This window comes from Leptodactylus fuscus, chromosome 3 (assembly GCF_031893055.1).
Source record: "Leptodactylus fuscus isolate aLepFus1 chromosome 3, aLepFus1.hap2, whole genome shotgun sequence".
NCBI lineage: Eukaryota > Metazoa > Chordata > Amphibia > Anura > Leptodactylidae > Leptodactylus > Leptodactylus fuscus.
In genome coordinates, this window is record NC_134267.1 from 64,403,655 (window position 1) to 64,428,085 (window position 24,431).

Genomic DNA, 24,431 nt, shown 5'->3' on the forward strand with positions numbered 1-24,431 from the left:
ATTTTATCCTTAAGGGACATGGTTTAGTGAATAAGGGATGTGACTTAGGGGGATAAGGGTGTGGATTTAGATGCAACACTATACACTAAATATACATCAAATTTGTGGTACAATCTTTGCTGTAAACAATGCCGACAACTAAGTTGTATAAGTGAGGCTAGACAGTCTAAAGACATGCTCAGTTAATTAGCCAGCATCAGATACTGTGATAAATCTGCCACTGTTTAAGATTGTTCTAAGTTTACGGTATATAACTATTAGAGATTATTAGTAAATCTGCCCAGCAAGCTTCAGTTTCCTTACACTTCATGGTTTTCACGGCAACTTTGTGAGCGGTGTCATCAGGATATCTAAGTTCTCCCTCCATCACGGATCCAAATTCACCTATATGCAACCAAAAAACAATTCTAAATTCACAATAAGTTCAGAGAGCAGACATAAGATTTTTCATATGATAAAGTAGATTTAGTTGTACTGTGTATTAATGTGCTCCCTAAATACAGGATGGACATACACACTGAGTCTGGTTGTATGACAGATCTTCTGTAGGTAGTAGCCAGTACTCAAGAGCTACAACGTCATCAGATTTACATCAGGCTCTGACCACAATACTTTCTTACCTACCAATGCTTTTTACTGACTCAAACAATTCTCTTATGAAATCATACAAAAGGTGGCTGTAAAATAATGTAAAATTAGCCATATGGTACCGATACCATTATATCTATGGGTTAAACTTTAAGACATCCTCCATGATTTCAAATTTGCCAAGCCCTGCATTTAGTAGACTGCAACATTTACTGAAATGTCCAAGTAGCTAGTTATAATGCCTACCCTCTCCTAGTACTTTCCCAAGGGATAGCAGGTTCCTCTCAACCATCACATCTTCCAGCTTCTGTTGCAGATCTTCACTGATCCCCAGAGTACTCACTAAAAGCAGAAATTAAGCCGCATTTTATTGACAGAATTGTGATCAGAAAGTTAGTTTATGCCAACAGGTGGCAGTCTTTCAACATTTATGTGTAACCTTCTTCAGGTTGGTTACATACAAATGTCAACCATTCAACTAATGCACCAAAACTGAAAAGCACATTCCAGCGCATTGAAGAGTTGCCAACTTACATGTCACTTTGATGCCTTTCCTGTTGTAAGACTTCTTTGCCTTGTAAACTACGATGTCTGAATCATCTGAACTGATAAATGCATGCCTGAGTAAATAGAATAAGACATTGAGATTGAAGTCATGCAGAAATCCAGATACATGAATTCCATAAACTTCCTCCTTTGCAATCTTATTCCACAGTGCTTCATGTCTATATGATATAATACAGTACTGATAATGCAGTAGGAAAAGAAGTAAGGGCTCGTTCACATCTGCGACCGGGGTCTCCGTTATGCAGGTTTCCGTTACCTGCCCAAAACGTTTTCTCTGGCCATGAGCGCCGGTGAGCGTTTTATGCTGAGAAAATGTTCTAAGATATAGAAAAATTAGCTATATATTTCCTAACATATAGCCACAACAAATGACTCAGAGCCATAAGGGAACGTAGATTTCCTGAAATGAATGGGTTTGAACAGTGTCCGGCCGTGAGCGCCGGTGAGCGTTTTGGGCTCTCCGTGGCGAAACCGTTTTTTTTTTTTAAATGGACACAAAGTCGGACATGCAGGACTTTGTGTCCAGTTTAAAAAAAAAAAAAGGTTCCGCCGTGGAGAGCATAAAACGCTCACCGGCGCTCATGGCTGGACACGGTCTGACAGGTTTCCGTCTTCTGTCTGCAGAAGACGGAAACCTGAGAACGGAGACCGAACGCTGGTGTGAACCCAGCTTAAGTCTTCACATAAAATGCTATATAAACTACCTTCCCATGTTTTACTATTATGGGCTATGCTTTAGCAGCTTTTTCTTTTTTTTGCACCAGAACATAGACCTGAATATACTGTAACTTAAATGTATCCATAGAGCTCCATTAACCCAACAGTATCCAAAAAAAGGTGGTACAGAAAAGATAGAGGTCTATCGCAAAATAAAACTATACATATACCATTTGGGGCATAGCACATTACTGCTTCCTACCATCAAGGATGCAGGAACTGCAGTTTAACTGCAAACAATAGCGGCTGTATATATTGAATATCGTCCTCCTGAGGAGCCATGCGATATGCATTGGCGAAACGTGTAGAGGAGCTATGAGGAGTACATAGCCCACATTAGGTCAGAATAGGAGAGCAGTAATATCTATTTTATGCCAAATCCATATACCCTTTGCTTCCCCAAGTGTTTAATTAATCACAGGGGTTTAGAGTGACTGTTATAACCAGTACAGGTTAGGGTAGTATATATATATATATATATATATATATATATATAGATAGATGACTGAGGGGCAGTTGCTCATGGCTCTCCTATCTACATTCTCCTAATTGGGTCACTATCCTTCTATACAGTGACTACAGTTATGTATTGATGAATTTATTAACGCACACGGACACCATCATTCCGTATAGTGTGTATCATTTCTCAATTTTTAGCGCACATTGGGGCTTGTTTGTTTTTGTTTTTTATCTTAAAAAATTAAAAGTTATGTTTTAAATTTACTCTTTCTGTGACAAAGTTAATAATTGAGTAAATTACCCGTCAGTGAATTTATACATATACCATGTCGTATATCTTTGTCTTTTATGAATGGAGTTAATGCGCTGTGTATTGCCATACATTAGCAAATATCTGAGCCATCCATCCAAGTTACATATGTTAGTGAAAATGAAAGATCTGCTCCAACATTCATGCTAAAAATATAATGAATACCTTCTATCTCAGGTTCGTGATAATGTAGAAATACTTTGAGGAAATCTATGTTACCTTATGGCTCTGAGTTATTTTTTGTAGCTATATGCTGAGAAAATGTTCTAAGATATAGAAAAATTAGCTATATATTTCCTAACATATAGCCACAACAAATGACTCAGAGCCGTAAGGGAACGTAGATTTCCTGAAAATATTTCCCCATTAATACAAACCTGAGATAGTAGGTATTCGTAATATTTTTAGCATATATATTGGAGCAGATCTGTCATTTTCATTAATACATGTAACCTAATAGAGATTCAAGTGAAAATCACATCTGTTTAGTCAGGCTTATTTCGTGACCTGATCACATTGTTCTTCATCTCCGCATGCTATAACATTTCTTATCCTAATCTATGCTTCCTACTCTTTTCTTCAGAACCTGACCCTCCATCTAGAAGTTACTCTGAACTCCATGCACTTAGTATCTGTATATTCACAGATACCGGCTGGTGACGGCTGATTCAGCTTCAGTTATATGACCTTTATTAAAAGATGGCTGGACCATTGTACAAAACAAGCCCTCTTAACTATCATATTGTCTCATAGCTTGTAAGCTCTTGTGAGCAGGACCCTCACGCCTACTGTTTGGTATATTAATTCTTTGCCACATTGTAATGTCAAATACTGTCTGTTCATGTGTCATCTGATTTGTAAAGTACGGTGAAATATGTTGGCGCTATATAAAATTATTATTATTATGGCGGGGATGTCATGTACACACACCTAGTACCAAAAATTTCAGTGCTGCGCATCCAGATTAAAAATCCAGTAAAGCAATCATAATAAATCTAACATTGGAACAAAACACAGCGGTCAGATGTGAAGAAACCCAGTAGTGACCGAGCAGGCCAAGGAATTGTTGGAATCTTGTGGATAGATTCCTGGGAAACCCTTGCTTTGTGTGGACGAGCATTTTTCTGCTGAAAAATTCCAAGTGAAAGCCCTGCCTTGAGAGACAAAACATGTGACTGCAGGATACTCTACAAATATCACTCAGCTTTTTCTGTCCCTTGTATCAATACTATTCTAGATTTCTCATTCATAAAACCACAGCAAACAAAGGCATTGGTGGCTGACTGTCAATGGCAGGAAACATAATGGGTACCTGATTTGCTTCTACAGAGCACCTGGCAATGGTCGAGCAGAGAAGGGATATGTAATGAAGGTGCCAACTTGTGAGCAGATCGAACAATCCTCTCAACTAGTGATCTTTTTGAGCCATTTGGAGCCTGTTTGCCATGTATGAATGCCCTCTCGTAACCGCTGCTCCCAACACTTCATCAGGGCCAAGTAAGAATGGCCTAGATGGTGGAAAACTTGTCAAAACAACCACCCTGCTTCTTTAAGTCCAATAATGAACTCCTCTCAATGTTTGCCAACTGAGCAAAATGTCTTCGAGTGCATCATAGAAGACTGTCTAGCAAATAACAATGTCTTACCAAGAGGTACACTAGCCAAAAGTAGCCTCTGAGCCTTGCCACGAGAGGGTGTGAAAATGCTTTCCCGATGTCCTATAAAAGGTTCTCAGTGTCTAATCATAGAACACTTAGAATCATTTACAAACTACAGGAACATAACCGCATGCTGAGATTTGCAGCAATACTATTTTGTTAATTGTCAATATATATATAATGAATGTTTGACATATATCAATGTGAACCACAATAACAAGTTACACTGAGTCATACCTACAGCTGAAATTGCAATAATCTCCAATCTCTGGAAATATTTATTTACATAATCACTCAACATAATTTCCAGCAGGCATGGAGAAACCCAGCAAGCAGGATGTGACATTTAACTCCATCATACATAGGTCCACATGTACTGCTGATTCCATGTCCTCCCAGGGGTTGATGGAATCACAATGACATTTTTGCTATGTGCTTCATTTCCATGTCTTTGAACTCAGGGTTTTTCTGTGCTATTAATGTTATCTCACAAAAATAACAAAACGGAATCCATTGTCTAAAACTTCATACCGATAGCGTGACAGATGGGAGATAACATTCCCATCACGTATTTCTATTCAGTACTATTAGGCTCAAAATAGGAATGATATCATCTAAATGCTCAAAAAAAATTGCAAACTCATTTTCATTATTAATAGGAATTGTTTACATTTTGGAAATCTTATTTTTCTATAGAAATATGAAAAGTCTGATTCCAAGGATATGGGAGGGAGTCCTCTGCTTGCACTATGTATTACATCACTTAAACAGTGGTTACACATGGAGCCCAGTGGATCCCATTGGCTGTTGTTTTTAAAGGGGCTCTATCATTGGGAAAAGTCATTTTTAACTAATCACATCATTGCATAGGCTTTAGAGGTTATTCCACACCTACCTTTAGTATGTAGATTGCCTCAGTGGTTTCTGAATAAGTCTGTTTTCATTAATTTACTAATTAGACTGGTGCACGATGCATCATGCACCCCCTTTGCTATTGTTTCCTATGCACAGGCTGCTGACGATGATGATGATGACTCAGCTTCCTGTTTGCACACACACACATAGGAGATAATAGCAGAGACCAGTGCTGCTGGGAACTTCCTGTGCTGGCTGGAAGCTCATTAACATATGAATAAAAACGGACTTATTCAGAAACCACTAAGGCAATCTACATACTAAAGGTAAGTGTGGAATAGCATTTCTAAAGGCTATACAAGGATGTAATTAGTTAAAAATGACTTTTCCCAGTAATAGAGCTCCTTTAAATTTAAATTCAACAGACCCGACATCCACCATAATAGTATAGCAAATGTCCGGAATAAGTTAAAGTAGCCCTTTTTGTTTGCACTCTTTTAGAATGGTTTTCAAACAGACTTGAAGGAGTATCCAGAAGTGCTGCTTTCCTTTAATCTTGGTCCAATTTATCCCAAGCAATCTTAATTAGGTTAGATTGGGTGATTGTGGAGGATTGAGAGAATGCCAAGAGTGTGCAGTCCTGGTATCAAAGCAAAAAGGGGCAGCTTTGAAGAATGTAAAATATAACATACAATATATTCTGGTTTCTTTAACACTTTGTTTACTAAGTAATTCCACATATTATTTGTACCCCAAAATAGTGCCAAATGAAAGTATAAAGGATTGCACAACTCTAACCCCAGTGCATGACATTAAAACATATTAATCTTTTCAGTTATAACTCTAGTGCCAGTTGATCTTCTGGGTGCTAGAATGGTAATGTACGCACAGCATAGATTTCCTATGTAACTTACAACAGTTTATAATAAATATGTTGGTCCGAAGGGTTCCCGCCTGCCCCACATTGTCAAACTTCACAGAAATTCCCAAGCAGGAGACATCTTTGGTGAAAAAAAGGGCCATGCGCCAAAGATTCACCACATTGTCACCCATCTATGCCAGAAGATTGGCGAAGATGGGTTGCTAAATTCCCTGCATTGTGAGCCTCCCGCTAAAACTATATTTCTAATATATTAAACCTGTCAGCAGAAATATACTGTTCTGACGGTCCATACACAGATTATATGTTGCTGCTTGCTGACACTTGCAGTAATATTTCTGTTACTTCATTCTACTATTCATTCAATTTCCTCCTTTATTTTATAATGGAAATAATGCAAAAGTAAAACTTTTAACATGTATAGACTATTCAGGAGAGGATATGTGGATTTATCCATAATAACCAAAAGCCTTGACTTTATTGACTCGTTCACATCTGCGCCCGGCACTCCGTTATGCAGGTTTCCGTTTTCTGCACAAAACTGAGGCAGGAGACGGAAACCTGCAGGACTCTTTCATACCCATTAATTTCAATGGGTTTGAAAGATGTCTGGCTGTGAGCGGTGGTGAGCGTTTTATGCTCTCCGCCGCAAAATCGATTTTTTAAAATCGGACACAGAGTCAGACATGCAGTACTCTGTGTCCGGTTTCAAAAAACCGGTTTTGTGGCAGAGAGAATAAAACGCTCAACGGCGCACACGGCTGGACCCGGTATGACAGCTTTCCGTCTTCTGCTTGCTCAGAACGGACTCCAGCCGCTAGTGTGAACCTAGCGTAACACAGTCAGGATTAGGATATTTATATGCAGTTGTATAATATATAATATATGAAATCCCAATCACAACTGTGTATTCAACCAATGATATTTCTGGAAATAATTTAGATAGCACAAGAGACTCTCCTCTTTCATATGACAAGTTTTATAATGTCAGAGATATAACTATTTTGAAGTGACCCTCCCCACCCTTATTTTCTCTACATATTACACAGCCCCATACCCATGTACACATACGCAGTAACATTCAGTGAGAGGCAGGAACAGCTATCAATACAAAGACAAGGGAAAATGTGAAAAAAAGCAGGATTTCACAGAAATTATGCAAAATTTAATAATAAAGTATTTTACATATTGTGTTAATGACTCAAATACTGCCAGAAAATCTAAAGATGTCCGAAAGTTTAGTTATGCTTTAAAGATAACAATACAGGATGTAAAACTATACAACATTTATCACGTTCAAGACTCACCCAAAGTCTAACTCCTTTTTCCTATTTATTAATTTAACCATGCCATAGATGAGAAGGAGAAGGATACTTAAGCCACATATAAAACCAAGCAATATCATGTAGGAGCTGACTTGACCGGATGCTGGAGTTGAGGATGTCGCAGATGCTAATGAGCCTACAAATGAAATAGATATTTCAATCAGAAGATGTGTGTTAGTGCTCCAGGCTAAAAAATAATAATAAAAAAAACCTATGAGTTATTGTCTGCTAAACTGAAAAAAATAGGAGCCAAATAGAATTTCTAGTTACAACATTTACAGTAAATACATGTAGTTCTAAAAGGAATATCCTCATTAACACGCATTACCTATTCCCAGCTCAGTATTTATGGCAATATCCATAGGATCAGGGACAAGCCCAATGGGTCATTTTCAACTTGGCTACTGTTCAGTGATAATATCTAGATGATGAACAGCGGCCACGATTGTAAGGTTAATATTAATCATAAAGGTTTGAGGTTTGCAGTGAATGATAAAATAATTAGTATGGCTATTTGTGACATTTTATTTTGGGGTACCCATACCCAATAAACCATGTTTATCCACTTTGTGGTATTGTCGGCCCATACAACTACATAGTATCAATCAATGCGAAAGATATATTGCATGTTTAGAAAGCATCTTAACAAGCTCTTACCATCACCTGGAATAATAACCTGGACTGCTTGGCTGTACGGTCCAATACCCCCCACAGAGTAGCAGGCAACAAACACTGTGCAGGTAGCATTAGTAGCTCGAATAGGAGTGACAAGAGCAGCGGTACTGACGTTCTGAAAATCAGATATGTTCTGCAAAAAAAATAAGTGAGATGTTTATCTAAAGGTACTAAATATTCTGGTGAATAGCATTGTGATTGATAGCTTTGGGTGATTTGTTTAGGGTCATGTTCATAATGTTGAGATTACAGATTCAAAGGTATTGTTTTCATAGTGGCACTCTGACACGCGTTGCGGTGCATTCTCATATGGTGAGACTCATGTTATACATTTATACCACCACCTGTGTCCTTGTATTATATTAATGTTTTTATTCCTCCATATGTGATGCATTAAAGGGGCTCTATCAGCAAAATTTTGCTGTATGAGCCCCACATATGCATGAATAGCCTTTAAAAAGTCTATTCAGGCACCGCTAATGTTATTTTAAACCCCGCACCCATTTAAAATAAAACTATAATAACATATATGTAAATCATATCTTTGCATGCACAGGGGGCGGTCGTGCACGGTCTGTCATCTTTGGTCCCGCCTTCCTCGGTCCCGCCTTCCTCTTCTTTCTTCTTCCAGGGATGTCCTCCTGTCCTGGCTCTTCTCCGCCTTCATCTTCTGTTCTTCCGGTGGGCTGCATTCAAATCCCACGTGTGCGCAGTAGCGCTCCCTCCGGAGCGCTACTGCGCACACACCGGCCCCATTTTTGTTGTAGTTCTAGGTATCCCTTAGTACTACGTGAGCATGCGCAGTATGCTCGCGAACGTCTTCACTCCGGAAGAAGAGAAGATGAAGGCGGAGAAGAGCCAGGACAGGAGGACTTGCTGGAAGAAGAAAGAAGAGGAAGGCGGGACCGAAGATGACGTCGGATCGTGCACGACCGCCCCCTGTGCATGCAAAGGTATGATTTACATATATGTTTTTATAGTTTTATTTTAAAATAAGATTTTTAAAGGCTATTCACGCATATGTGGGGCTCATACAGCAAAATTTTGCTGATAGAGACCCTTTAAGACAACATGAGCCTCCCTCTTTCTTTGTTTGTTCCTTTTACTATTTGCTATTTTTGTCATGTCATTTTTTTTATATCATTAATAAATTTATACCATGTCGCAATTGGTGGTTCTGTCTTTTGACAAAGTGCTTCTTGTTAATATTGAATATACCATACATATACGTTTGTAGCCTGTTAGCATTTGTGTATTATCGTAGGTAGAAGTAGTGTTTGCATACCTCCCAACTTTTGAAGAATTGAAAGAGGGACAAAGAGTGTGGTAAGCGCCGCGGCAAATTTAGCCCCACCCATTTTTATGTTGACACCACCCATTCTCATTAATTTTTCATGTGTCCCCACACAGTATAATCCTCCTACAGTCACCCGTAAAATATATGTGCCCCCCTCCATCTCGTCCCCGTTTCATGTCCCCCCATCTCTGTTCCCAGTTTCATGTCCCTCCTCCATCTCTGCCACCAGTTTCATGTCCCCCAATATCTGCCCACAGTTTCATGTCCCCCATCTCTGCCCCCAGATTCATGTCCCCCCATATCTGCCCAGTTTCATGTCCCCCCATCTCTTCCCCTAGAATCATCTGCCTCCAGATTCACGTCCCCCCATCTCTGCCCACAGTTTCATGCCCCCCATCTCTGCCCCCGAATCATGTCCCCCCATCTCTGCCCCCAGAATCATGTCCCATCTCTGCCCACAGAATCATGTCCCCCCATCTCTGCCCACAGAATCATGTCCCCCATCTCTGCCCCCATATTCCTGTCCCCCCATCTCTGCTCCCATATTCATGTCCCCCCATCTCTGCTCCCAGATTCATGTCCCCTCATCTCTTCCCCCAGATTCATGCCCCCCCCATCTCTGCCCCCAGATTCATGCCGTTCTCCCTGCCCTTCATCTGCACCAAGTTTCATGGGCCCCCTTCATTATGTTCCACCTCAATGTTTAACACAAAAAAACACTAATACTCACCTTCCAACGCTCCCACGCCGCTCTCTCTGCAGTCTCACTAACAGAGTTGTAGGCGCAATGTGACATCATCACATCGCGCTTACACATCCACTAGTCGGAGCGCCACGGCAAAGCAAGGAGCTGAGCTGTAACAGCTCCTTGCTTTAGTCGCATATGTAGTCAACTCAGTTCTGCGTCCGGAGGACACAGATCTGAGTTGAAATTGGGACACACCGACCGGGACCGTGGGACAGGACACCAAAATCGTGAATGTCCCACGGAAATTGGGACAGTTGGGAGGTATGGTGTTTGCCATCCATGAGAAGAAGCCAACATTATGTTGTGGTTTGCATTTATAACAGAATCCACAATGCAGATGTGAACAGAGCCTTAAATTGTGTTTTTTTGCATTAAAAGTTTGTTTAAAAAAGCATTGAGATTACAATGATGAATGATAATTGTATTGTTGTATACATCCACCTAATGCTTACAGTACTGGATGAGTAAGACTAGATTCACACTTTTCAGTTTGTTGTTCTTGCAGAATGACAGATACAGACAAAGCAGCCTCTGTTGCAACAACCTTTTGGAATACTTTGCTGATTTTGCACTTTTGTACTTGTTTCTGAGTTACAGTACTTTATACATTACGGTCCAGAGTAAAACCACAAAAACAGAATCTTATTGCAAGACAAAAAGGATGACTCTCATGTCTAGCACCAGAGTTTTTGGAGTATGTTGCAATAGTTTTAGTTCCATCCATCACATGTCAATGCCCTTTATGTCTAATGAAGAAGTAGATGAGGTGATCTGTGCAATTTCCAGATATATCAGCAAACTCTACACCACACAACACAACAGTGATTTCAACAGTTTAGGCCACTGCCAAACCAAATGTTCTTTCTTTTTTTGTTTCTTTTAGAGGAGTGTTCTCACCTTAGTCTAATACCCAAACTAGCTGCATTGTTGGGGCCTATGATGTAGCTAGTTCACTTCTTCAGACCCAAGAAAGGATTTGCAGTCAAAATGCGGCCCATATATCTTATCTTATATAACACAAATGCATTACAGCCTTAGAAGCTCTATGCTGTCTCTCACAGATGGGGGATTCCGAATGCATGGCCAACTTCTGTGATGTCCATCTTATTGTATCATCTCTTTGGTAACAAGGTTGCTATTTATGTCAGGGTGAGGCTAGGCTGATATCTGCACCGGAATATACATCAAAAACTCCACCACAGGAACTGTAGAAAATCAGCAGAGATAAAAGTTCTGCATGGAGGACTTTTCTCTCCACCAATTTCAGTATAAAAATGGTGGACACCCAGCAGACCCCATTATAGTTTATGGGTCCAGGAGTGTCTTCAGGTAACTGCTGTTTTAGTGGTTTGGCATGTGCACAGATGTGAACCTAGCCTAAGAGATTTTAAGGATGAAATGCACCAGTCTATACTTGTTGCTCTAACTAAGTCGGCGAACCTTCATCTACTGCTTTATTTGGATGCTGTGAGTGTTGTACCTGCTATTGCACAACACCCAGCGCCGCACCTCCCATGAGGCGACCTGAAGCGACTGCTTCAGGCGGTGCTATGCCGGGGCCCGGGGGGAGGGCGGCATTTTTGCTGACCTAAGCCAGTCCAGGACAAGCTGTCCTGGACTGGCTTAGCGTCACCGAGCGGTGGATTGGGGCAGCCCTGTGGACGCAGCGCTGCTCCAGCGGCCACCCCTCACGCACAGGCAGAGAGCAGGTCCTCTCCCTGCCTGCTAACGACGCTCGTCTCTGCTCGGCCCTGCCCCCTCCGGGGGGGGGGGGCGGCTTTCTGACGTCCGCCTCAGGCGACAGAAACCCTAGGTTCACCCCTGACAACACCACCAGGTGAGTTCGGACATGCATTGTTCCCACATTTGCTGTCACACTAGACAATTCTTCATATTTGTGCACCCTTCTTGTTCCTTTTTGTTTTTATATTGGTATTTATTATGAGAACATTAATTTTCCTGACCAACGTATTTCTCTGTAAAATGAGGAACCCTCCTCCCTAAAACATGCCAGTGTCATAGAAGGGCAAGATGACACACCTTAGTTAATGCTTGAGTAGGCATCTTTTGTTTGTTGAGACTGGACCAGAAAGTATAGACCAGCAGGGATATGGTAACAATTGTAAAAACTCCTCACAGGACAATCTGTTTGATATAGCATGGAAGGATGTCATAGGCCAGGGCGCCTCGCTGCAAAAACACAGAATTTTAGCCACGATGGAAACGCTGTGGTAAAAAACGCTGCAGTACCTGCAAAATGGGTGGGATACTGGCTAATCCCATCCACACATTGAAGAAAAAAAATCTGCAGTGGAAAAGCTGCATTTTCCAAAATGTTCAAGTTTTTGAAAATCGCAGGGTATCGATTCTAACGACGGAATTGCTGGTGGTATAATAGGGACAGGGACTTTCTGAGAAAAATGCTGCAGAAAAAATGTGATATGTTTTCACCACATTTTTTTCCACAGTGTTTTTTTTTTTTTTGCTGCGACTTGCTATGTGAGGATTTAACCTTAAATGGATCATATCATTAGAATCCCTTTTTTTTGTAACTAACACATAGGAATAGCCTTAAGAAGGGCTATTCTTCTCCTAACTTTCTTTAGATGTCTTCTCCACGCTGCCGTTCAGTAGATATTCCATTTTCCATCTTTATGCAAATGAGTTCTCTCGCAGCACTGGGGGCGGGCCCCAGCACTCAAACAGCTGACCGCACATGTGCGCAGCCATTTTTTTGTGGCCGCTTACCATAAGAGCTTGCGTAAGCAAGCCAGGCCGGAAGACGACACGTAGAGGCCGGTTCCTGAGAAGATGGAGGCGGCGCTAGAGAGTTCTCTCACAGCATTGGGGACGCTGTTTGTGCGCTGTTTGAGCGCAGGGGCCCGCCCCAGTGCTACAAGAGAACTCATTTGAATAAAGACAGAAAACGGAATATCTACCGAACGGCAACATATAAAGGTAGGAGAAAAATAGCCTTTCTTAAAGCTATTCCTACTTGTTAGTTAGAACAAAAGGGATTCTAATGATAGGATCCCTTTAAAGTCCAAGTCACTGACTTTACATGCACAGTGCAGGAGCTCCTGATTCATGGTGGGACATATTTTAGTAATAAATTAAGTACCCACAGTAGCAATTCCTCCAAACAATTTTTTGCTCATGTTTCTTATAGAATCAATACTAGTAAATTAATAAACCTCAATACAGCATATCATTTTTTTTTTCACTTTTGATATTAAAAGAAAGCTTGTTTGATGTTTCTTTCTTATCTCCGTGTATTACACACATACACTACTTCAGATGCAGCAAATTATTACTTGCCAGTGATAACTTGCTGCAGCAAACACAACAAAAATTATTGAAAAGGTTGAATTAAAGTTTGGTGCCTCAGTTAGTTGACACTTTTAGTGTCAATTTAAAGGCACTCTCTGAGAATTGGGCAAACTATAAAACAAACGTCTGAGTGTTTGACCTGATGGATACCTGAGTAAGATACAGGAGCTAGTATTGCCTATACGGGTATGACTGTACAAAATAAATTTGCCACTAGTGCTGTCCCCTGTGGAAAACCAATCCTATTATGTATTAGGACGAGTTCCTTGCTGCTTGAGGGGCCTTGTCGGGAAAGGGCTTATCGTTTGTTTCTGCCGAGATTGCTAAAGCACTGAATATGGCTGCAGTATCAGTAGATGATTGGGAAGCCACATTCCTCTCTTCACAATCGTCTGATGACAGGAGCTCCTCCCAGTTGCTTTCTAGGATGGGTTTTATGTTTTGCCCAATTCCCAGACAATCCTTTTAACTTCACTATATATTTACATCAATAAAGTGTTTGTTGCAAAATGTCTTATTTGCACAGTCATTTACTTTCAATGCTGATGCTGTATATTTGTCAGTTTTGCTTTCCATGCAATTTTAGGCAGCATACATCATATATGGTAAGTTTAAGATAAGCACTTTGTAGATTCATTGCTAGTAATACTCATGTTTCATCTAAACTTTAGTAAGTTCTGTGAGATTTGTTTAAAGGGAGTCTGTCAGCTTTAAGTTGCCTATAAACCTAATCTCAAGGCCTTTATAGAGAGGATTCTACCGGGTTTTTTTTTAACTGGACACAAAACCCTGCCTGTCCGACTTTGTGTCCGTTTTCACCGCATAGAGGTGGAAGAAGCTCACGAGCGGTCACTTTGCAAACTCATTCAAGTGAATGGGTTTGAAAACTGACCACCGGGTTTCCGTCTCCTGTCCAGCTTCTATCAGCAGGAGATGGAAACCCGAAAGCGGAGACCAGGTGCAGGATGAACCCGCCCTTAGTGCAGATGGACACAAAACGGAGGAGGTTCTGTCTTTATCAGTCACTCAATATCTGTTGTGTTCATTGTTTAACGATGAAAGCAACAGACATTAATAGCAATAGTGTGAACCTACTCTTAGGATTGGCTAATCCCATCCACATATTGCAGCAAAATATCCTCAGTGGAAATTCTGCCATTTCAAAAACCATCATATTTTTGTAAATCACAGAATGTCAGTTATTATTATTAATAATAATAATTTTCCGCATAGGTATAATAGGTATAATAACAGCAGACTATCTGTGAAAAGCGTTGCATAAAAACATGTGATGCATTTCCACTGCTGTCTATTCTGCAGTGCTCTTTGGCTGCGGCACGCTACATGGGGCCATACTATTCACTCTACTGTCAGCTTGTCAATATAGAAAGGGCAGACATTTCAATGGATAAATGACAGGTTATATTGAATCTTTTCCCATAAACACATATATACTTACTTACATATATAAACTTCTGCTCTATAACAAGTTGACTACAGATGGAGCAGCATATTTGTTGTAACCTGAGGTCACTAGTTACTGTATATACAGAAATTGCAATGCTAATGCTGTTATTGACTGCAGTATCTAAGGGGTTAACCAGCTGCAATCACAGTTTGACGACTTTCCTCATCTACTTTCCTGTCTGATGACTACATTCAGTCAAATGTCACATGAATAAAGGAAGTACATATGTGAGAATTAAGAATCAAAGTATATCTCAAGTTATAAACAAATCCTTAAATGGGATGTCAGCTGATAGATGATCAGTGTTATTGTGACTTCCAGTGATCAGTTGTGATCTGTGGAAGAACCACAGAGCCTCATAGACTTGGAATAAAGGAACAGTGTGTACGCACAACCATTGCTCACTGCTCCATTATACTGGGTGGTAGCCACTTTGGACCATATAATACTGTGTGTGGGCCACTGTGAAGCATATATTACTGTGTGGGGGCCACAGTGGAGCACATAATACTGTTTGGGGGCCACTGTGGAGCATGTAATACTGTGTGGGGTCCACTGCGGCATGCAACCTTTCCCATTATTGTTAACATACCGGGCGTTGCGCTGATCACTCAAAGTATTCTTGATAACTGCAGTTGTGGGTACTAAAGCTGTACCCCTTCCAAGCATCTGAGATGTCACTTCATTGACGGTAACTACCACTATCAAGAATTTACTCTAGGAAGGGGGTAGGGGGTCCTGGACAAAAGTTTGCACCAGGGCCCACAAGACTTTAATTAGGCCACTGATAGTGATCTATTAGGTGACAATATGTAAAGGAGTACCATTAATATGAGTATGAGTACAAGTACAAAAGCTAAATACCATTACCGCAGCTCTCCAAGTCACTCAGCATGAAATTCAGCAGTGGCTTTTTCCCTGCAGGTATCAATGAAGGTCTTCTCCAGCTTCCAACCTTTGCATTATTAAAGCTGAAAGCCATCGACTAAACCAGCAAAATAAACTGTAGGCTTGGGCTTCAAAGTTTAGTTACAGCATATGGAATGGATGAGGTCCTGTACAATGTCGTGGGTTAGCCACGGACAACTCCACCAATAGCTAACCTGATATGTGTATGTCCCGTGTGGAAGTAGCCTAACAAGGTAATTCCCCCACCCTGCATCAGCTCTGCCTGGCCATGAATCACAGTGGACCCTTACCTCCCATTCCACAAGTTCAATGCTTATAAACTTCCTTTATTAATACCTTTCTTAACTCTAATAAAAAATCAGGTCTAAAATAATATTTTCATAAAGTTCAGGAATAACCTGTGCATCCTGGTAAAAATAAGTAGTACAGTGTTGCCTAAAAGTATTGGCACCCCTGCAATTCTGTCAGATAATACTCATTTTCTTCCAGAAAATGCTTGCAATTACAAATTCTTTGGTATTATTATCTTCATTTAATTTCAATGGAAAACCACAAAAAGAATTGTCAAAAAGCCAAATTAGATATAATTCCACACCAAACATAAAAAAGGGGGTGGACAAAAGTATTAGCACTGTTTGAAAAATCATGTGATGCTTCTCTAATTTGTGTAATTAACAGCACCTGTTACTTACCTGAGGCACCTAACAGGTGGTGGCAATAACTAAATCACACTTGCAGCCAGTTGAAATGGATTAAATTTGACTCAACCTCTGTCCTGTGTCCTTGTGTGTACCACATTGAGCATGGAGAAAAGAAAGAAGACCAAAGAACTGTCTGAGGACTTGAGAAGCAAAATTGTGAGGAAGCATGAGCAATCTCAAAACTACAAGTCCATCTCCAAAGACCTGAATGTTCCTGTGTCTACCGTGCGCAGTGTCATCAAGAAGTTTAAAGCCCATGGCACTGTGGCTAACCTCCCTAGATGTGGATGGAAAAGAAAAATTGACAAGAGATTTCAACGCAAGATTGTGCAGATGGTGGATAAAGAACCTCGACGAACATCCAAACAAGTTCAAGCTGCCCTGCAGTCCGTGGGTACAACAGTGTCAGCCCGTACTATCCGTCGGCATCTGAATGAAAAGGGACTGTATGGTAGGATACCCAGGAAGATCCCACTTCTTACCCAGAGACATAAAAAATCCAGGCTGGAGTTTGCCAAAACTTACCTGAGAAAGCCAAAAACGTTTTGGAAGAATGTTCTCTGGTCAGATGAGACAAAAGTAGAGACTTTTGGGAAAAGGCATCAACATAGAGTTTACAGGAAAAAAAGAGGCCTTCAAAGAAAAGAACACGGTCCCTACAGTTAAACATGGCGGAGGTTCCCTGATGTTTTGGGGTTGCTTTGCTGCCTCTGGCACTGAACTGCTTGACCTTGTGCATGGCATTATGAAGTCTGAAGACTACCAACAAATTTTGCAGCATAATGTAGGGCCCAGTGTGAGAAAGCTGGGTGTCCCTCAGAGGTCATGGGTCTTCCAGCAGGACAATGACCCAAAACACACTTCAAAAAGCACTAGAAAATGGTTTGAGAGAAAGCACTGGAGACTTCTAAAGTGGCCAGCAATGAGTCCAGACCTGAATCCCATAGAGAACCTGTGGAGAGATCTCAAAATGGCAGTTTGGAGAAGGCCTCCTTCAAATCTCAGGGACCTGGAGCAGTTTGCCAAAGAAGAATGGTCTAAAATTCCAGCAGAGCATTGTAAGAAACTCATTGATGGTAACCGGAAGCGGTTGTGCGCAGTTATTTTGTCTGAAGGTTGTGCTACCAAGTATTAGGCTGAGGGTGCCAATACTTTTGTCTGGCCCATTTTTGGAGTTTTGTGTAAAATAATCAATGATTTGACTTTTTTTTTTTCATTCTCTTTTGTGTTTTTTCATTGCAAGCAAAATAAATGAAGATATTAATACCAAAGAGTTTGTGCTTGCAATCATTTTCTGGAAGAAACTGAGTATTATCTGACAGAATTTCAGGGGTGCCAATACTTTTGACCAACACTGTATATGGGTCAACTGACTCCAAACCCAATAAAGGGTTATTAAAAATCTGTACAAAATATGATTCCTTTGCTTTAGTTTTTCACTAAATTTCTTTCCAGATCATTCATGTGGACAATTCAATGTCAAAACACTGTCAGATTGTATTTTGGCATTGTGTATAAATAGCAGTATGACTTTCTGAGTGATTTCATTGCAATCTTTGTGTATTTACTGTAGTTTAGATCTAAGGAAGTAAAATGTGATTATTTAATACAGCAGCAAAGCAATGTCCCCAGGATTATACAGAATAACACTGCTGACTGCCTGACATTTCAGAGGGAAAGCCACTGAGCAAAAACAATGCTTGATGGCAAAAAAAAAAACAAGACCAGGACATTCTTTATTGTATGGGCAGTTCTCAACATCACATATTCTCGGAAAGCAAGGACAATGGAGAGGAGGGATTTATCAAGACTGTATTCACTTGTTTTATGATGAGGCACAGGCCTGGTCATAAATCAGGGCTTTGCTGACCACAGGATAGATAATCAATATCTGGTTGGTTTGGGTCTGACACCAATCAGCTTGTCCAGCTGTCTTCAAGCAACAAAAACTATAGAGATGGAAGGAGTGAAAAGCATCTTGTGTTCCTACCAAAACAATAAGACCAGAGCACCTAACACCACCGCCGCTATACAGTGGATGGGGCTGCAGTTCTGGGCCTAGGTGGACATGAAATTCCTCTTAAAGGGATATTCTTTTTTTACTCAATATATAATGAAAAAAAATTATACAATCTTTCTATGTACTTTTTAACACTAATTGCTTACACTGTTAACGTCTCCCACTCTGTTGTTACATGTTGTTACATGGGATCCCTCATTATCTATCTCCATTGGATAAAAATATGTCCCTTCCTGCCTATATATTATTATGCTTACTTATATAGCGCCATCATATTCCGCAGCGCTTTACAGATATTGTCAGTCACTGTCCCATATAGGACTCACAATCTACATTCCCTATCAGTATGTCTTTGGTGTGTGGGAGGAAACCCACGCAAACACGGGGAGAACATACAAACTCCTTGTAGATGTTGCCCTTGGCAGGATTTGAACCTAGGACTCCAGCGCTGCAAGGCTGCAGTGCTAACCACTGAGCCACCGTGCTGTATATAAGGCATCCAGGGTGTTCTTGGTCTGCAGGTCCTCATCCCCTAATCAAATCCTCACCATCCCCCTCCTTTTTGCCCTATCACCAAGTTGACCCACCAGCTTGACACTTATCCTATCGATGATAGATATCCTGTAGCAGACAAAATTAAGATGGAGTGCCCTGCTCTGCAACAGTCAAGCGCCACTTTTCCTATGTTCTTGGATGTGCCTCATATCTGAACTTCATTGAGTGACCGATTACCTGATCTTTGCCTGCTGAGATATCTTTAACGATAAATTAGTCCTCTCCTCCAACTCCCTCTATCCCCATCCACCCTTGGTATATATTGTAAAAATACATAATTGTCTCTTATATACAGTCCTATGAAAAAGTTTGGGCACCCCTATTAATCTTAATCATTTTTAGTTCTAAATATTTTGGTATTTGCAACAGCCATTTCAGTTTGATATATCTAATAACTGATGGACACAGTAATATTTCAGGATTGAAATGAGGTTTATTGTACTAACAGAAAATGTGCAATATGCATTAAACCAAAATTTGACCGGTGCAAAAGTATGGGCACCTCAACAGAAAAGTGACATTAATATTTAGTAGGTCCTCCTTTTGCAAAGATAACAGCCTCTAGTCGCTTCCTGTAGCTTTTAATCAGTTCCTGGATCCTGGATAAAGGTATTTTGGACAAACAATTCAAGTTCAGTTAAGTTAGATGGTCGCCGAGCATGGACAGCCCGCTTCAAATCATCCCACAGATGTTCAATGATATTCAGGTCTGGGGACTGGGATGGCCATTCCAGAACATTGTAATTGTTCCTCTGCATGAATGCCTGAGGATTTGGAGCAGTGTTTTGGATCATTGTCTTGCTGAAATATCCATCCCCGGCGTAACTTCAACTTCGTCACTGATTCTTGAACATTATTCTCAAGAATCTGCTGATACTGAGTGGAATCCATGCGACCCTCAACTTTAACAAGATTCCCGATGCCGGCATTGGCCACACAGCCCCAAAGCATGATGGAACCTCCACCAAATTTTACAGTGGGTAGCATGTGTTTTTCTTGGAATGCTGTTTCTTTTTGGACGCCATGCATAACGCCTTTTTTTATAACCAAACAACTCAATTTTTGTTTCCAAAATGAAGCTGCCTTGTCCAAATGTGCTTTTTCATACCTCAGGCAACTCTATTTGTGGCGTACGTGCAGAAACGGCTTCTTTCTCATCACTCTCCCATACAGCTTCTATTTGTGCAAAGTGCGCTGTATAGTTGACCGATGCACAGTGACACCATCTGCAGCAAGATGATGATGCAGCTCTTTGGAGGTGGTCTGTGGATTGTCCTTGACTGTTCTCACCATTCTTCTTCTCTGCCTTTCTGATATTTTTCTTGGCCTGCCACTTCTGGGCTTAACAAGAACTGTCCCTGTGGTCTTCCATTTCCTTACTATGTTCCTCACAGTGGAAACTGACAGGTTAAATCTCTGAGACAACGTTTTGTATCCTTCCCCTGAACAACTATGTTGAACAATCTTTGTTTTCAGATCATTTGAGAGCGGGCTGTTCATGTTCGGCGACCATCAAACTTAACTGAACTTGAATTGTTTTGTAGAAAGAAATGGTCCAAAATACCTTCATCCAGGATCCAGGAACTGATTAAAAGCTACAGGAAGCGACTAGAGGCTGTTATCTTTGCAAAAGGAGGATGTACTAAATATTAATGTCACTTTTCTGTTGAGGTGCCCATATTTTTGCACCGGTCAAATTTTGGTTTAATGCATATTGCGCATTTTCTGTTAGTACAATAAACCTCATTTCAATCCTGAAATATTACTGTGTCCAGCAGTTATTAGATATATCAAACTGAAATGGCTGTTGCAAACACCAAAATATTTAGAACTAAAAATGATTAAGATTAATAGGGGTGCCCAAACTTTTTCATAGGACTGTATGACTTAATTTATTTAATTTGTAGTAACCCTATAATGAGATATTACTGCGGTGAAACTCATAGAATCTATACTGTCTTACAAGGACGAGGAGTAAATATACATTCTTCAAACACATTTGGCCATTGTGAAACCTACTGAGATACTTAAAGGGGTTGTCCACTTTCAGACCAATATTGAGAAACAAATGTTATTGTTTGTACAATAAAAGGATATACAACTTTCCAATATACTTCCTGTATCAATTCCTCACAGTTCTCTAGATCTCTGCCTTCTGTCATTCATTCTGTTTCTTCTAGTGAATCAAAGCCTGACCATGGTCATGTGATTTACGGTCCATGGTCATGTGATGAGCACACAGGTGCTGCTCATTACAGTCACAGCACAATAATCAGACATCTGCCTGGTAATCAGCTGTGCATCTGTGTGCTCATCACATGACCATGGACCGTAAATCACATGATCAGAATTTTAGCCACTAGAAATAACAGAAGCACTAGCGACAAGTGAATATGGTTTGGGTATTTTTTATTTATTTTTTTTTTTACCTCCCCTGGCCTATTTCAAAAATATTTTTTTTGCCAGGACAACCTCTTTAGTACACAATGCAATACACATAATTTTTTGGGACAGAATTTTCAGTTTCATTTTTAAATTTAAGGTAGCTTCATTCAGTATAACAGAAAATCAGACATCTCAGAATCCTCCTTACATAGCTGGTCAGAGGTAGTATGTGATTCAAAGACCTTGAAATCTTGAGGTATGTGCATGTCTTATAGGATAGCTTGCTACTTCAGAAGCATGTGTATGTTCTTATTCACAGACAAGGATACATAGCATGTACAAGGAATACATAGCATGTCTAAAAGACAGCACATAACAAATGAATTGCATTTCCAATGAATAAAACAGTCCTGCTCAGCAATGTGAAGTGAAACCATTAATCAGCCGCTTGGTCAATGCTGATGGCATTTTCCGTTCTCCCCCTATTCTGGAAGTTCAACCTCTTTCTGCAAAGTAGGATTTCCCCAATTTTCATCCCATGCTCTGGTAATACAACAATGAGCTGATATTGCCTCACTTCTCTATTATTTCTGCTGACCATAGTGGAGTTTTACCGATAAGAGACTGTATTAGGAAAGGGGGCACATGACAGCTGGGGAATTACAATAAACATGGATTTCAAGTAACAAACAATGTAACTAGACAGGATCTCTCTTTATAAAATATAACCAATGTATCATAACCAAAAGTTCCTGTGCCAATTGTACTGTGTGTTCTACATCACCGATCTCTGGTTTTAGACATTGGGGTGTAAAAATATGGTACCTTGCCCAGATCCAAGTATGTTCAAAACTCTGCACACTGCAAATAAGTGCAATTATTTTACTGATTTTCATTAGAAAAATACAAAAAAGCTAAATTTTCAGCCTGCTAGCCCTCATGATATCACCAGATTACCCAGTGGTCACATATTCTGTATATAATGTATAGTGTTTGTAGATCTAGTGAGTGAAAATTACAAACTACAGCTCCACAGCGACATAGAGGATGAGGAAGCAACTGTGTGCCTATTACTTGAATAGGAGCAGAAGAGCCGGAACGCACCAGTCAAATATTTATTTCCTGTCCCAAGGATAGATCATCAAGTATGGAAACTACCAAGAAATACCCTTTAACCAGAACTACTTATCTAATGTATGTAGCACTGTGGCGCAAAATATTATCACATCTAAGTTGAAGCATATTGGATCATATATGACCTTAAAATATCTACATAGAACAGGGGTCCTCAAACTTTTCAAACAGGGGGCCAGTTCATTGTCCCTCAAACCACTGGAGGGCCGAAATATAGTTTAAAAAAAATTAAGATTTGCTCCACAGTAGCGCCCCCCACAGTATTATACGCTCCACAGCAGGCCCCCCACAGTATTATATGCTCCACAGTACTCCCTACATACACAGTATTATATGCTGCTCAGTACACCCCCCCACAGTATTATATGCCCCTCAATACGCCCCCACGCACAGTATTATCTGCTCCTTAGTACGCTCCCCCCACACAGTATAATCTGCTCTTCAGTGCACCCACCCACACTGTATTATATGCTCCTCAATATGCCCCCCCACACACTATTATATGCTCCTCCGTACACCCCCCACTGTAGTATTTGCTCCTCAGTACACCCCTCACCCCACTTTATTATATACTCCTCAGTACGCCCCCACTGTATTATATGCTCCTCAGTACACCCCCACCCCACTGTATTATATACTCCACAGTACGGCCCCCCTCTTTATGATATGCTCCTCAGTACACGCCTCACTGTATTATATGTTCCTCAGTACGCCCCCCCACACTTTATCATATGCTCCCTAGTACATATGTACCCACCACACTTTATTATATGCTTCCCAGTACATATCCTGGATTCCCCATTAGTGAGCGATCCAGTCGACGGCATGCGGGCCACATGCGTCGGACTGGACAAATATCCTCAGCGGGCCGCATGTGGCCCGCAGGCCGTAGTTTGAGGACCCCTGACATAGAGTTTGAATGTTGACTTCGTTTAGTCGCTGCCACAGATGAAACACATAATAGTTATTTAACTTGTATGAAATTTATTTTATTATGTAATAGGGAAATAAAAATGTAGGGGGTCTGGATGAACGAAGATTTTACATACAAAGTTATCACATCACAGACGTGAATAGTACTAAAATAATGACACTGAAAACCAGCTTTAAGTTGGGGCCCCATATTGCAAAAACACTGTGTTCTACATTACCTGCAAAGTGGATGGGATTCTGGCAAATCCAAACCACACGCTGCAGAAAAAAATACGGAGAGGAAATGCTGTAATTTAAACAAAAACGCTCACGTTTTTGTAAATCACGTCATGTCAGCTATACCTACGGAAACGCTAGCGTCTTCCATATGGGTGTAATAGAGACAGAAAGTCCGTGGAGGAAAACTCTGCAGACTTTCTGTGAAAAACACTGAGCAAAAAAACGCGATGAGTTTCCGCCGCTGTCTTTTCCAAAGCATTTTTTGGCTGCGGCTTGCTACATGGGGCTTTAGCCTTCAACAGTAAATTAGATCATAAGGAGCAAGGTGGAATACAACCACAATTCAATGCAACACCAGAACAAAAGCTAAAACAGTGACGATGGTGGTTAACCACATTTTGTTGTTTAGCTGAATGAAAATGCTAAGCAAGCTATTCTAAGAACTAAACGGAAGAACACATGAAGTCCCTTAGTCACCAGCTGAAACAGCAGCTTTATTCTGGTCACAAGTTGTGACATCTACTGCAACTGTATGAGCCATTACAATTACATGAAAGTGCAGGATATCAATAAGAACAGTAAGGATACATGATCATCATATGTATGTGCAAGTGTTCAGCTGAACAAGTTTTTATTATACTAACTTTTATGTAGGTGACATCTATAGCTGTAGAATAATTCTATATTATTTCTATTTC

At 40.5% G+C, this 24,431-nt stretch overlaps 1 protein-coding gene across 1 annotated transcript in view; it reads right to left on the minus strand.

The window, feature by feature from the left end:
* The window catches only part of MERTK (MER proto-oncogene, tyrosine kinase), a 70,572-nt gene that overhangs the window by 13,944 nt on the left and 32,197 nt on the right, over nucleotides 1–24,431 (minus strand). The window contains exons 9-13 of the mRNA XM_075267688.1: nucleotides 8,017–8,167; nucleotides 7,342–7,495; nucleotides 1,123–1,208; nucleotides 835–930; nucleotides 304–384 (exon numbers count right to left, since the gene is read on the minus strand). Coding sequence (XP_075123789.1) covers nucleotides 304–384; nucleotides 835–930; nucleotides 1,123–1,208; nucleotides 7,342–7,495; nucleotides 8,017–8,167 — 568 coding nt within the window. The remainder of the gene's footprint in view (nucleotides 1–303; nucleotides 385–834; nucleotides 931–1,122; nucleotides 1,209–7,341; nucleotides 7,496–8,016; nucleotides 8,168–24,431) is intronic.